The 15989-nt window shown below is 38.3% G+C and overlaps 1 protein-coding gene across 3 annotated transcripts in view; it reads right to left on the bottom strand.

The window, feature by feature from the left end:
• Smurf2 (SMAD specific E3 ubiquitin protein ligase 2) overlaps positions 1–15989 on the bottom strand; it is a 102687-nt gene that overhangs the window by 44957 nt on the left and 41741 nt on the right. Inside the window, exons 2-3 of one of the 3 annotated variants that reach the window (XM_075990322.1) lie at positions 13759–13797; positions 3337–3445 (exon numbers count right to left, since the gene is read on the bottom strand). In XM_075990322.1, the coding sequence (XP_075846437.1) occupies positions 3337–3445; positions 13759–13797 (148 nt within the window). The remainder of the gene's footprint in view (positions 1–3336; positions 3446–13758; positions 13798–15989) is intronic. The other 2 variants (XM_075990323.1, XM_075990324.1) reach the window with 2 other exon arrangements.

The following is a 15989-nucleotide window of genomic DNA, read 5'->3' as shown; positions in this document are numbered from 1 at the left end:
GACTTGGTGGTAGTTATAAGTAGTACAAAATTTAACTTTTTAATATCTTGAAGTCATAAGTATATTTCAGAGTACAGCTAAAAAAGCAAATTGTCTTAAATTCAATCAATCCACCTTAAGATTTTAAAAATATTCAAAAATAATTTTTAATATAATCCCTTTTTTCCAATCTTAGGTTGAGCAACAATTTAAAAAAAAAAGGCTATTTTAGAGTTTGGAAAAGTCACTGAGATGTAGAGAGAATAGTCACCTAGCAAGTGCAAGACCCAGGGTTTGAGTCCCCAGCACAGCCAAAGAGAAAAAAAAAAAAAGAACAGCTACTACTCCATAGCACTAAGGCATTTTATAATGATTATAAGACTAAAAATCCTAAAAGAACTTCTATCGCAGTCCCATTTTGGACAGGTTTTAGTTTTTACCTCAGATACTTAGTTCACCTTCAAAAGGCACTGTCAAGGCTGATAGACCAAAACTCTGACCTACCTGTTATATTTTTAAATGCTGCAGAACAAAAGCTGTTTGTAACGCTTTTCCCCTGCTTCTTTCCTATATGCAGGCCTTGAGCGAGCAGGACTCTTGTAGGTTTCACTTCACTGCCTGCAGACAAGCAGAGCAGGGAAAAGCGTTACTGTACTTGTTTGTGCATATGCCTGCAAATATGCAAAAGCTCTATCATGGCCAATTATTAACATGGCATCAAGTCATGCAAAAACATGGTTAATAACATAATCATGTGAGTAGAACCTAACTTTTCTTTCATTGATTCTAAGAGGTCAAATTTTTGGTCCAGCAACCTTGATCTTACACTATCATTTAATAAAACTAAAACAAGGAATATGGAAGATTCACTTGAGCCCTGGATCCAGTTGTATTAAAAAAAAATGCTAACTTTTTTGTTTTGTTTGGTTTGGTTTTGGTTTTTCGAGACAGGATTTCAAGACAGTTCCTCTAGCTCTTGTAGACCAGGCAGGCCTCAAACTCAGAGACCCACCTGTCACTGCCTCCCAAGTGCTGGGATTAAAGGTGTAAACCACCACCGCCAAACCACGCTGCTGACAACCTCAACCTCGGAAACTTTTATCATGCAAGTCCTTTGCTTTTGTTGTTACTGTGGGGTTTTTTTGTTGTTGTTTGTGGTGGGGGGGGGGTTGGGGGTGGGGGGGACAACAGCAGCTCATTCTGGCCTTGAACTCACTGTGATGACCTTGAACTACTGATCTTGCTTGCCAGGTGGGATTACAGGCAAACCACACCATAACCAAATTTATGTAGGGTTGGGACTCAAACCCAAAGCTTCATGCATGCTTGGCAAGTATTCTACCAACTAAGTTACATGCCCAGGCCTTTGTTTTGTTATTGTTTGATTAGACCAGTATAGTCTTTAAACGTCCTGCCTCCTGCCTCCCGAGTGGTGGGCCATCAAACCTGGCTCTAAAAGTAAGCTAATTTTTTACTGTTTACAAATGAGATGTTCTAAACTATCATTTATAGTATGCATGCATCAATTTTCAAATACATCTACCAGATATATACTGGTATGTAACTACTGCATGTTATATCACATTGCAACAAATAACACCCCAAAACAAACACTTAAAAAATATTATTCGTGTTTCCTAACTGGTTTGTAACTATTCTAACATTGACTCCTGAGGCCTAGGGTAGTCCATTACTGGCCTAAGGAACTCTATTTAGTACAATGTATCTGCATATTCTTTATGCATACCATGATACAAAAAAATTTGAAATTCTAAACTAATAATTTCTTAAGTTTTGGTCTTCTGAAAATAACTGTGAATTATTTAAAATAACTGGAAGGTACTTAGGTTTTACAAGTCAAAGTGTTCTGTCAAAATCTTTGAGGGTCAGAAACTAACCAGAAATTGCATTTAAGGTGTCTTTGCCTTCATTTTAAGGAAAACTCATGTAATTTAACACAGAGTTAGAAGAAAAATAAATTCTTTTAAACTGGTAAATTAAACACTTTTTGTGCTATTGCCATTGTTTTTAAGACAGGATATTGCTCTGTTGTCCAAGGGGCTGAGTACTTGTAATTCTCCTGAACAGATAGATAGTCCTACAGGTACACACCACTACACTCAGCTTTAAAGTTAAACAGAAATCTCTACTTTGTTCTATAGAACCTCAACTTCCCCAACAAGTATAAGATTTATAAACAAAATTCAAGAGGTTCTAACAAGGAATTTCTCAATAGGAGGAAATATTATATATACAGCCAAGACGTTGGCTCAAATATAACTGTTATACTTTATAGGCCTACCCAATCTAATGAAAAGATTTGATAAAAATGATGCCAAGTATTACTCTGATCTATTCTATTGTATTTGAAACATGTAATACAGACCTCCCTAGGTAGCCAGTTAATAGTAGCTATACAGTTAGTCCCATCAAAAATGTGAAAAGATCTCAACATCACTAGTCTTCAGGAAAAGGTAAACTAAACCTAGTTGAAGTACAGCTGTAACAACATGTTTACTTTCTTCTTACTGTGTGTGTAGTGGTCTATTTTTTGTATTTTGATAAATAAATCTAGCCTGAATACCAGAGGCAAAGCTAAGGCCACTAGAGGTCACGCAATGGTGACAGAATTAAACCCAGAATTTGGGAGTCAAACAGATCTCTGTGAGTTCAAGGCCACCCTAGGCTATACAAGATCAATGCAGAAACAAATCCAGGTGGTGGTGGCTCACACATTCAATCCCAGTCCTGGGGAGTCACACACCTTTAACCTCAGCACTAGATAAAATATAAAATGGGAAGAGAGAGAAGCTTAGTCTGCTTTAGTTTACGGTCATCCAGCCTTAGTAGAGATAAGACTTCTCTAGTGGCTTGGTTGCTTTGCTTTTCGGGCTGAACCCCAATTTCTGTCCCTTGGTTTTTATTATTCGTGCTAGGTTATGAGTGTGTGCATGCATGCGTGTGTGTGTGCACGTGCAAACTCCAATAATCCAAAGCACTTTTCCACCGGGTTTTGCTCCTCTTTTATAAACATAAAATCGTAAGGTTGAACCTGTGGTGTTGGCAGGCCTGCAATCCTAGCTATTTAGAAGGGTGAAATAGAAAGATTCCAAGTTCAAGGAGATAAAATACATACAAGTAAAAACGGGGGTAAAATGAGGTGGGGGTACAGATCAGGGTTAGAGTGACTGCCTACCATGTTTGAGACCCAAGGCTCAATCCTTAGTACTATTTTGATAAAGGAAAAGAAAATGATCGAACTATATTATATACAAACTAAAAACATTTTCATGGTTCTTTTCAAAGATTATATTACATTAACTCTGTGTTTCATTTCAACTAATCATATACACCTACAGGTCATAATGCTGATTCCACTTTGGATCAAGTGTGTTCTTCACAGTATCTGTAGAATGGCACTGCCCAGAACCATCAACTACCACCTTAGCAAATGGATCAGGGAGTCCTGTGAAAAAAAGGAAGTATTTTAAACTAAAAAATACTATGACATGTAAAATAGAAGATTATTAAGGATTACCATTTGTTATAGAAGATAAAGGATTTTTCCATTCTTTTATTAAAGTCTAACATTCAGACACACAGACACACACAGAGACCTATTTTAAACCAGACATTGGAGTCACTTACATATTTGATATCAAAACTGTACTTTTTTTTCTTGTTCCCAACTCAGAACATTCTGCTAAACACTACCAGGGTTGATGCTGGAGAGATGAATGCTCAGTGGTTAAGAGCACTGACTGCTCTTCCAGAGGACCTGGCTTCAATTCCCAGCATCAACATGGCAGTTCACAACTGTCTATAGTTCCAGTTCCAGGTGATCCAGTACCCTCAAACATACATGCAGACAGGCAAAACACCAATATAAAAATTAATCAATCATTTTTTAAAAACCACATACACACTACCAGGGTCTAGCGGGTGCCTGGGTGCTTGAATATTGTAAGCAGTCATTGAACTCTGAGAAGATGAATGCTCAAAACATCTACTCTATCTTTCCACACAACTGTCTTAGTAGTTCATTTAAAGAGCTTATTAAACATAGGCTGTCATACTGAACATTAACTACAGAAAAGTCAAACTAGCTAAAAACTGTTACTGAATAACGAATGACTACAAGTAATAAGAGACTCAACAGAAAAGAAATGAAAATAGCAAACATGGGAGAGGTGACTGACAGCAAGTAAATGGCTGTACTGACTAAAACAGCAAACACAATGGGGACTATTCAAAATGCTTCATCTTAAATCTTTACAATAATCCTCTGATGGAAATGAATGTTGTTAATCCATATTTTATTAACAAAGAACAAAAATATTAAATAACTAGTTCAATGCTACACAGTAGTGAAAAGTATAGACAGAGTCTAAAGCAGCAGCTCTCAACTTGTGGGTTGCAACACCTTGGGGGTGGAGGTCAAACAACCCTTTCACAGCGGTCACCTAAGACCATGAGAAAACACAGATATTTACATTACAATTCACAACAGTAACAAAATTACAGTTAAGAAGTAGCAATGAAAACACTTTTATGGTTAGGGGGTCACTACAACATGAGGAACTAACTGTATTAAAAGCTTGCAGCATTAGTAAAGTTGAGAACTCTGAACCCATGCACATACTGGCTAGTTCTCAACCACCGTGCTGTATTTATAATTTGGATCTGGAATGTAACCCAAAGGCTATGTTAAAGGCTTCATCCCAAACAAAGCAATACTCAGAGGTGGTTGGGAAAGGACTGGTTTATGAGGGCTCTGATCTTATCAACAGAATAATCCACTGATGTCTTCATAATATGATAGGCTATTCTGGGAGGTGATAAAACCTCACTGAAGAACTGGGTCCCTGAGGTATACCTTGTCCCTGCCCTGGTCCTCCTCCTTCCTCTCATCTGTGTTTTGCAGCCATGAAGTGAGCTGTTTCAGAAACCATGTTCTTGCTGTCACTATGTTCTGCTGGTAAAACAGGCCCAGACAAACAGAGCCAGTTAAACATGAGTTGGAAACCTCTAGAATATCTGAAAGAATCAACTAAAGGAGGAACTGTGAGCCACAAAAACCAAAAAACCAAAACACAAAAATCAGTTCCTCCTTTAATTGATTCTTTCAGATATTCTGTCAGTAATGGAAAACGGACATACCACCCATTTACAATTTGGTTCAAGAGTCAGCTGATGTGGGATTCCCCCCTGTATGCTGTGAATGTTTTATTACCATTAGAGCAGAATAGAACAAGGAAATTCCAAGCAGAGATAGAGGAGAAAAGAAGGCAAAGTCAGAGAGACACCATGTCGCCACCAAAGGAGACAGATGCCCAGGAACCTTGCCAGTAAACCATGAGCCTCATGGTAGGATACACAGATTAACAGAAATGGGTTAATTTAAGATGTAAGCGTTACCAACGCGGGCAACTACATCCACGTAAAACCTAAGAGAGCTTGAAAAGGAATTCTAGACACAAAAGAACAGAGTTTAGCACAGCTTCTTGGTAGCCCAGATGGGGCCGTTTGCTGGCGGAGAGACAGGGGTACTGAGGCTCCTTTAAGAGAGCTCTTCCTGGCTCAGTATTGGCAGTGAAGGCTGCACGGCTTCTTTAGGTGAGGGCTTGCTGATTCATGCTAGCTGCACAAATAGCTCTGGCTCTTTCAGGAGGTCAAACACTTAAATGGGGTCTGTGAGCAGCCATGTTACAAATTGCTTAATGGTGAGAGACCCACTGTGACCCTGGAGCTGGAGCAATGTGAATGGCTCTCAGAGGCAGTAAACATGCCTCCACCATGTTGGACTGGGTGGAGTCAAGAGGCAGGGCCACAGAGCTGGACCTAGCCACGCCCACTAAGCATTTAAAAGGAGAAAAGTACTCCTGGTCAAAAAATAATTACTGATACACATGCAATAAGACAAATTCAGATGGAAATGACCTCTAAATGGGTCACAGTCTTTAAAAAAAATATGTACGTAAGCATGGGAAAGAAAAGAAAAAGAGTATAAATCATTAAAAAAAATTGAATGGTTTTAAAAAATAAAACAAAGTCTTTGAAGAGACAGAGTACAGATAGTCATAGATTAAAGGAGTAAAAGTTAAATCACATAAAGACAGAAAATTCAGAGAGTCTAGATTATGCATATTATTGTGTTTTCTTTGAATTTTTTGACTGTGAATGAGCTAAATACAGAGAGACATTTTATTGTACTGGCTGCTAAGCTATATATATATATATATTTTATCTTACTGGCTAATATGGTTTGATCAAGCAAGACACCCTGAAGCAATGGCCCAGATGGTCCAACATCCATGACAGCTTTAGGACAGCTAGATGAGATGGACTTACCACAGAGGATACCCCATTAAAGACCTGATTAACAGCGCCCCCAATCTGCAGGAAGTAGTCTAGAGAACAACACCTAAATTTTCTAAATGATTGTTTATGTTTGTTTACATTTAAAGGGGAATATGCTATAGAGATGAATACTTTGCATTGACATGGATCTTGGTTTATTGATACAAATTTAAGGCCAATTTTGTCATATGTATATTTCTGTTCTTGTTTAAGGTATTATTTGTGCAGCTCACTTAAAAATATAATGTATAATTAAGAAATACAGATTAATAGTCACCTATAATAGTCAAGCTTGGAGTCATGTTAGTTAGGTTTTCTAGATGTACAAAGATATATTTCAGATGGATAGTTATTCTTCAAACCATTCAAAGACTAACAGAATATGGCATTTAAAATGTTTAAGAAATTAGAACTTTTATGAACCATGAGACACATCTGCTTCTGGCAGCACCAATCTACTTCAAAAGGATGATGGGCATTGAAGAGGATCTTTATGGAGTTGGTTAGCCATTTGGGCAAGAAACCACTCTTGCCTGAACTGCTTGATGGTATTCTGTGAAAACTAGACATGCAGGACCCACAGAAAAATGACTGCTGAAGTTGCCTAAAGAAGGTGAGATAGTACTTTAAGGGTTCCTACTTCATGAAAGAGTCTGCAAGACATTCTGCAGGATATAGAAGAAAGTGACTGACAAACTGCCAACATAGGCGGAAATGTCTTTGAAATTTCCTGCTTCATGGAAAAGTCTGCCAGATACTATGGGCCTGTAGGCTGAAGATGGATGCCACAACATTACAGAAGACCTTTGGGTAACTGTCCAGGCAGCAAGATATCTCTGTCAATTCTAAAGTTTTGGAAGTGGTTCACAATGTACTTCATATTTACTTAGGTAATATTATTCTTCTGGAGTCTTTGATGAAGTTGAAGAAAGATAGTTAAATTATAAAAGATAAATTAGATATAAAACTTTAGACCCACAAAGATAGGATAGATGATAAAATATTTTCCTTAATTTGCCAAATGTAAATGGACTAAAATTCTAACTATAATTCTTGCTTGGTAACTGTTTTGGTATATATAATTTTACTCTGTTAAAGTTAAAACCTTCCTTTTATCTTTTTATTTAGACAGAAAAGGGGAGGTGATATGGGATTCCCCTCTGTATGCTGTGAATGTTTTATTACCATTGGTTAATAAAGAAGCTACTTGGGGCTATGTCAGAGCAGAATAAAAAGAATAAGGTGGAAATTCCAAGCAGAGATAGAGGAAAAAAGAAGGCAAAGTCAGAGAGACATCATGTAGCCACCAAAGGACACAGATGCCCAAGAACCTTACTGGTAAACCACAAGCTTTGTGGTAAGATACATAGATTGATAGAAATGGGTTAATTTAAGATGTAAGAGTTAGTTAATAAGAAGCCTGAGCTAATAGGCTGAGCAGTGTTTTAATTAGTACAGTTTCTATGTGATTATTTCACGTCTGGGAGGCTGGAAAATGAACAAGCAGCCTCCTACACTAAAGTGAGTGAGGCTAAGGCACAGAAAGCCAGAGAACAGATTGAATGTGAATAGGAAGAAAGGGCAATGAATGCAACTTGGCTGCAAAGCACAAAAGGAGGGAGGACACAGTAGAGCTCTGAAGAGAGGATAGCACTTGGAAAACCTTATTTCTTTTTTTTTTTTTTTTACAGGACCTTAAGGAGTCCAACCAAAGAATGTGTACTAAGGTGTTGGCTCAGTGGTTAAGAGGATTCAGGTTCAGTTCCCAACACTCAACTTGGTCAATTTACAACTGAATATAACTTTAGTTCCAGAAAACCAATACCTTCTGGCCTCTGAGAGCACCTACACTATGTGTGGTACATATAAACTCACTCAGAAATATAAACATACACACAAATAAAAAACAACAAACATTTAAAAACTATATATTTAGAAAATAAAACTATCGCAAGGAGTGAGGTGTGCATGCTTTTAATCCCAGCATTTGGGAGGCAGAAGCAAGCAGATCTCTGAGGTTGAGGCCAGCCTGGTCTACAAAGAGAGTTCCAGGACAACCAGGGCAATACACAGAGAAACCCTTTCTTAGAAAATCAAAAAAAAAAAAGATAAAATAAAATAAAACTACTACTGAAGAGAGAAAACAGAAAAGGCTAAGATGCAGCGGTGCACTAGATGTGGTGGTTCGCTGCTTTATTCCAGCACATAAAAGGAAGAGGCAGGCAGATTTCTGTTAGTTCAAGGCTAGTCTGATGTACATAAAAAAAAGCTCCAATACAACTGGGATCACATATTGAGACCTTGTCTCTAAAACAAAAATAGAACAAAAATGACTCATTAAAAGAGGCTTGTGGCCCAGCAAAAGAGATCAATGGATAAAAGTTCCTGCCACACAAACCTGATAGCCCATATTCAATGCCCAGAACCCATATTAAAAAAAAAAAAAAAAACAATGCAGCGGCGCACTACTATAATCCCTGCACTTCTATTAGAAGAGGGAGGGTGAAGACAAGAGAATTTTCCAGAAGTTCCCAGGCCTGCTAGCTAGTCTGGAGTATGCAGCACGGCAGAAACAAGAGAGACGCTACTTCAATGGAAAAAGAAAACTGTCTTCCAAAAGCTGTTCTCTGACCTTCACATGAATGTCATGACACATGCAATCATACACACATCATAATAAATATAATATACACACATAAATATACACACAAATAATAATAAATAATTTAAAAATAATTAAGGGGCTCAGCAGTTAAGAGTATTTTCTGCTCTTGCAGAGGATCCAAGTTAAGTTCCCAACATGATGGCTCACAGCTGTCTATAACTCCTATTTGAGAAGATCCAATGCCCTTGCTTACCTCCATAAGCATTAGACACACATGTGATACACATACATTCAAGTAGGAAAAACACTTATAAGAAAAAAATGCTAGGCTAGCAAGATGCCTCAGCGTTAGGGGCACTTGCCATCAAGTCTGACAAACTAAGTTGGATTCTGGGAAGCAATATGGTGGAAGATAATAACTGACTCCCACAAGTTTTCCTGACACAGTGTGTGCCTATATGTGAGTGCTTTTGTACACACACAAACACAAAATAAATCAGTGTCAAGAAAAAATTTAAGAAAAAGAAAAAACTGTTTTCCACACAAAAACCTCTTCAGTATAGCTTCTAGATTGTTATTTATGCAGTACTCTTTGTCACAGGCTCTTATGGTTTACTTTCTGCTAAATAATTACAACTCAATACTTTGTTCTATTCCTTAACTCAAAGAGAAATTTTAGCTTCCCCTTAACCTGGCAGTATCACTTTTTTACAAAAATTTATCATCAAGGGCAAATTACACCCAAAGCTGTCAAGTTTTCAAAAGCTAGAGAGACTTCTAATGGTAAATACAAACTAGTTACTACATTTTCCAAATTGTAAAAAATGTTCATTCTCCCATCACCTCAGACAGGTAAGATGGCAAGGGTTAGGTTCATTTGACCAGACAAATACACTAGTGAGCTGCAAATAATTATAAAATCAAAACGTAAAATGGGGCCAGAAAGTTGGTTCAGCAGGTGCTTGATGGAGGAAGGTCATTGGCTAATAAAGGAACTGCCTTGGCCCATTTTATTGGTTAGGACATAGGTAGGTGGAGTAAACAGAACAGAATGCCGGGAGGAAGAGGAAGTGAGCTCAGATTCCACAGCTCTCCTCTCCAGAGCAGACGCCTCAGAGAGACGCCATGCCCCAGCTCCGACCCAGGATGGACTTAGGCTAGAATCTTCCCGGTAAGACCGGTGCTCACAGATTATTAGAGATGGGTTGATCGGGATATCAGAATTAGCCAGTAAGGGCTAGAGCTAAAGGGCCAAGCAGTGATTAAAAGAACACAGTGTCCGTGTAATTATTTCGGGTAAAGCTAGCTGTGCAGGCGGCTGGGGTGTTGGGGACGCAGCCCCGCCGCCCATATTACTACAGGTGCTTACTACCAAGCTGACAACTTGAGGTCCATCTCCAGGACTGACATGGGAAGAAGAGAGAATGGGATCCTCTGACTTATTCATGCATACAAGCACATAATAAGTAAATATCATTTTTAAAAATTTTAAACTTAAAACTCAGTTACTTTCAGTCTAGTGTGGTGGCACACATCTTTAATTCCAGGACTCCAGAGAACGAGGCAGGTGGATCTCTGAAACTCACTACTCTAGACTGGCCTTAAACTGCTGATCATTCACCCCCACACCCCAAATGCCAGGATCATGACACAAGTCAAGACCCAATTTATATTAATGTTTTTAAAAACTGACACCAATAAAACATTCCTTAAAGAAAACTCAGATAATGGATAAATGAAAAGATGTGTCATCAATTTAATTGTAGAATCTACTTGTAAAATAACTCACTATAAAATTCTTTTACCTGTTGCTTCATAGTTGAAATTTTTCCTGCAGAAAATTTAAGGGAACGGGGGTGGGAAGGTAGGGAGAGATTGATTTTTAAAGGTCAAGAAGCTTGAAAACAGCTCCAAAGTACGAGCCAAAAAGAACTTTTCTTAGCCAGGTGGTGGTGACACACACCTTCAATCCCAACACTTGGGAGGCAGAGGCAGGCAGATCTCTGTGAGTTCGAGGCCAGCCTGGTCTACAAGAGCTACTTCCACCATAGGCTCCAAAGCTAAAGAGAAACCATGTCTCCAAAAAAAAAAAAAAAAAAAAAGGAAAAAAGAAAAAAACCAAAACAACAACAAAAACACACAAAACCCCTTTCCTTAGCAAGGGTTATAATTGGAAATAAACAGCACCATCTCACATATAAATTAGCATATAAAAACCACACTAACTTGTACTCATGTTCCACCTTAAAATGGACTTTAAGCACTTAAGACAACCTAACTCACAAACAAAATTTGGCTATATTTACTATTAGCAACTCTACTCTGGGGACTGGAGAGTCCAATAGTTAAAAACACTTGCTATTCTTGCAGGAAAATCAGGTTCGGTTCCCAGCACTCATGAGGGTGCTGTCCATAATTCCACTTCCAGAGAACCCAGTACCCTCTTCTAGCCTCCAAGGGCACTAAGGTGCAGGCAGTACACTTACATACATATAAGAAAAATACGTAAAATTAAGATAAATATTTTTAATGCCACTCTTAATCAGTAAACACACTAAAATTGAAAGAATTTAGGATCTGTCTTTCTCTGAGATTAATGTGGTAGATAAAACTACACTGAAGTGCAGGTATGAACCTAAACCAGCAGAAATCTGGAATGCTGGTCAGGGTGAGTCACAAATGACTTCCATCCTTGGTTGGCTTCTCTGTAATGCTACAGAGCTGGCTTGTTGCTGCTCCCCTTTCTAGGCCATCAGGTATCTTCCACTCTGAGTTTTAAAGATAATTATGCTGCCTCTAAACCTTATGCATGAAGCAAGCTCACATTCTTAAATTATTTCTGGCAGTATTTACTGCCGACACTAGTGAAAAAGGGTTTCTTCCCTTCAACTACTATTTAGTACCACTGTCAATTCTTAGAGGCTTACAAAGGATTGAAGACTCTTCCAGATTTTTGAAGAACACTAAGCCAAGAATATCTGGATGTTTTATGAGGGAAGCTGTGAATGGTGCTGTGAGGAAAGGGAAAAAATGTGAAAAGGAAGTCAATATAAAACAAATACTGAAACTCAACTTTAGGAGGATTTTTAAAAACTACAACTTGGCCTTTAGTTTATTAGTGATAAGGAGGTAAAACTGAGCAGTAGCCCAGGAGAGAATAAAATTGGTGTTAGCAGACACAGTTGGGAGTTTTCTGGCCCTTGGGCCCTCCTCACCTGTGAAATGTTTGTGGAGCAGACAGTATATCAAACAGAAGTGGAAAGGTACTCCCAATTGTCCTCATCTGCTTCAAGTTATTCTATTTCACACTTCCCCATATAAGCACAAAGATACCATAAACATCCATAACTATAACTATATAAAATTATGTTCTTTAAGCTTACAGTCAAGTTCTACTATAGAAAGATGTAAAGTAACTGATGAAATTCAATATGTATTTTAAACTTGTTAAAAATTATTAGTCTTTAAAAAAATCTTACTATTGTTTTTTTTTAATCTTACTATTGTTATGTGTATGAATGTTTTGCCTGCATGTATCCCTGTGTACCACATCCATGCAGTGCCTGTGGAGGTCATAAGAGGGCATCAGATCACCTGGAATTGGAGTTACAGAGGGTTGTGAGCCTCCATGTGGGTGCTGAGAATCAAACCTGGATCCTCTAGATGAGCAGCTAAGAGCTCTTAATTGCTAAGCCATCTCTCTAGGCCTGAGAATTTACTCTCTTTTAACCAACCTGAAATTACCTAGTGTCATACTAAACATCAAACATGTTTGTTAGCTGACAGAACTTAGACTTAAAAATCTAATAAAACAATTATTTCTAATTTCAAACATTTTACATGCAAAATTTTTGACTAAAATTAGTTTTTATTTACAATTTAAAGCTAATGCAAAGTATGAAATTACAAGGTTAAAATAAAAAAGAAAGAGCTAGATGTGGTAGTGCACACTAGTAAACTGCTAGCAGAGACTACACAGCAGGCTCAGGAATTCAAGGCTAGACTTGGCTACTTATTTTTATTTCATGTGCATTGGTGTTTTGCCGACATGTATGTCTGTGTGAGAGTGCTGGATCCCTTGGAATCAGAACTACAGGAAGCTGTGTGCTGTCATATGAGTGCTGAGAACTGAACCTGGGTCCTCTGGAAGAACAGCCAGTGCTCTTAATTGCTGAGCCCTCTCTCAAGCCGAAGATTTTTAATACATAAAAGGGAATTCCTAATCCTCTCTCATAAAACTTAATCCTAAAAGAAGCTACAAAATTTTTCACAACTTCTAGGCATTGTTAATCCCTGTAATCCTAACAGTAAAGTCAAGGCCAGCTTAGGCTACATAGCAAAACCCTGTCCTAAAATAGAAAAGAAAACTATATTTAATTGGCAAATAGACTATATATGCGGAACTGGTGCCTGCTCTGGAGACTGGCAGTCGTTTCTTTCCTACAACTCTGGAAACTACAAGCAGACTCAATTTTGTACCTCCAAATGAATCCTAAATGCAGAGGTGAATTTTCCTTAAAATGTTAAAGTAAGACAGTGTTAACAAAAAATTTTAAGCCCTTTCTAGAAACCTAAACACTTGCATTTATCTATCTGCATACACACATTTGTATAGATGTGCAGACGTGGATAGAGAAAGGGGGTAAAACAAACCCTCAAATCCTCTAGATAAGTCTGGGGCTAAATGACTTGGAACTATAGCATTTATAAAATAACAGTCTGGTTTTGAATCCCTAAACAGGAAGTTCTGAAAATACAACTCATCCAAAATCTACACAGGATAGACAAGATTGTAGTAAAGTTAATTTACTTACGGAAAAAATCCTTTTTCACCAAGTTTTTTGCACAGAGTACTGTAAAGAAACAAAAACAAATACATGGGAAAATTAAATTAAAATGGAAAGACTGGATTACTTCATTTTTAAACATTGAAAACAGCAGTGGATAATTAAACTCTAACTACAATGAGGTAGTTAGTACACTTTTAATAGTCTAGCCAACAAAAAGAAGCTGATTATTAACGACTGTAACCTTAGCAATTATTACCAGTAACAGCAGAGGAACAAAACTGCAAATCTGATGACTTTAACTGGGAACCAATTCCCATTTTCACCAAGATCTATTACTCTTAAGAGGGAAATTTTTCATAAACGACTAGAGCGATGGCTTGGTGGTTTAGAGCACTTGCACTTTCAGAGGACCATAGTTGTCTAGCACTCAGGTCAGACTATTCACAAATGTCTGTAACTCCAAGTCCAAGGGATCCAATGCCCTCTTTTGAACTCCAGAGGTGAGTGCTAATACACATGTATGCACACGTCTGCGCCTCACACACACAAAGAAAGAGACAAATAAAAATGAATTAAAAATAAAAAGATCTGTTTTTGAAGAAACTCGGTGGTAATGGGGAAAATGGCTCTAAGGAGAAGATACATAAATTCAGGTTGACATATCTATTTAAGGATGAAATAACTGTCTATAGAAAAGGATCATAAATAAAAGTTTCCTGATATAATTTGATTTTAAAAAACTAACATTCTGTGCTCTTATCTAAACACCACAGATACAGGTCCTGGCATCTTGTCCATGGCAAATGCTGGACCAAACACAAACGGTTCCCAGTTTTTTATCTGCACCACCAAGACTGAGTGGCTGGATGGCAAACATGTGGTCTTTGGGAAGAAAGAAGGCATGAACATTGTGGAAGCCATGGAGCGTTTTGGGTCCAGGAATGGCAAGACCAGCAAGAAGATCACCATTTCCGACTGTGGACAACTCTAATTCTTTTGACTTGCGGGCTTCTTACCCACCAGACCATTCCTTCTGTAGCTCAGGAGAGCACCCCAGCCCCATCTGCTCGCAGTACCCTGTAATCTCTGCTCTCACTGAAGTTCTTTGTGTTCCATATTTTCCTCATTCCCCTTCAAGTCTAGCTGGATTGCAGAGTTAAGTTTATGATTATGAATAAAAACTAAGTAAGAAAAAAAATAAACACCACAGAAACCTTACAGGAGAGATCTGCCTTCCTCTAAACATCAACAGCTCAGTGACAAGGTGGGTCTCCCATATGCTGGCTAAATGGCACAACAGGTAAAAAACTGCTGGCTGCCAGTCTGACCTTACTTAGTCTGATCCCCAGGACCAACAAGATAGAAGAAGGGGACCAACTCCTGAAAGTTGTCTGCTCTGATCTCCGTACCCCCCACCCCAACACACTCATTAGTAAATATAATTTAAAGGTAAATTAAATTTAAAATATCTCAAATCTGAGTACCTTGTAATGTGAATACTTGCACAACATTCTGAATCTACCAAAAATCATCAAATTCAGCACTTTAAAAATGTATTTATGACTATTACAAATAGTGCTGCTATGAACATAGTTGAACAAATGCTTTTGTAGTATGACTGGGCATCTCTTGGGTATATTCCCAAGAGTGGAATTGTGGCATCCTGAGGTAGCTTGACTCCCAGTTTCCTGAGAAACCGCCACAATGATTTCCAAAGTGGTTGCACAAGTTTGCATTCCCACCAACAATGGATGAGTGTTCCCCTTACTCCACATCCTCTCCAACATAGGCTATCATTGGTGTTTTGATTTTAGCCATTCTGACAGGTGTAAGATGGTATCTCAAAGTTGTTTTGATTTGCATTTCCCTGATCGCTAAGGAGGTTGAGCATGACCTTAAGTGTCTTTTGGCCATTTGAAGTTCTTCTGTTGAGAATTCTCTGTTCAGTTCAGTACCCCATTTTTTAGTTGGGTTAATTAGAGCTTTAATGTCTAGTTTATTGAGTTCTTTATATATTTTGGAACTCAGACCTTTGTCTGATGTGGGGTTGGTGAAGATCTTCTCCCATTCAGCAGGTTGCCTTTTTGTCCCTAGCTAGGTCCTTGGGCAGCAGAGGAGAGGGTTCCTGAACTGGCCTTCTCCCATAGCCACACTGATGAATATCTTGCATATCACCATAGAACCTTCATCTAGCGATGGATGAGGACAGAGACAGAGACCCACACTGAAGCACTGGACTGAGCTCCCAAGGCCCA

This window comes from Microtus pennsylvanicus, chromosome 11 (assembly GCF_037038515.1).
Source record: "Microtus pennsylvanicus isolate mMicPen1 chromosome 11, mMicPen1.hap1, whole genome shotgun sequence".
Taxonomy (NCBI): Eukaryota; Metazoa; Chordata; class Mammalia; order Rodentia; family Cricetidae; genus Microtus; species Microtus pennsylvanicus.
This window is presented reverse-complemented; position numbering and strand designations above follow the sequence as displayed.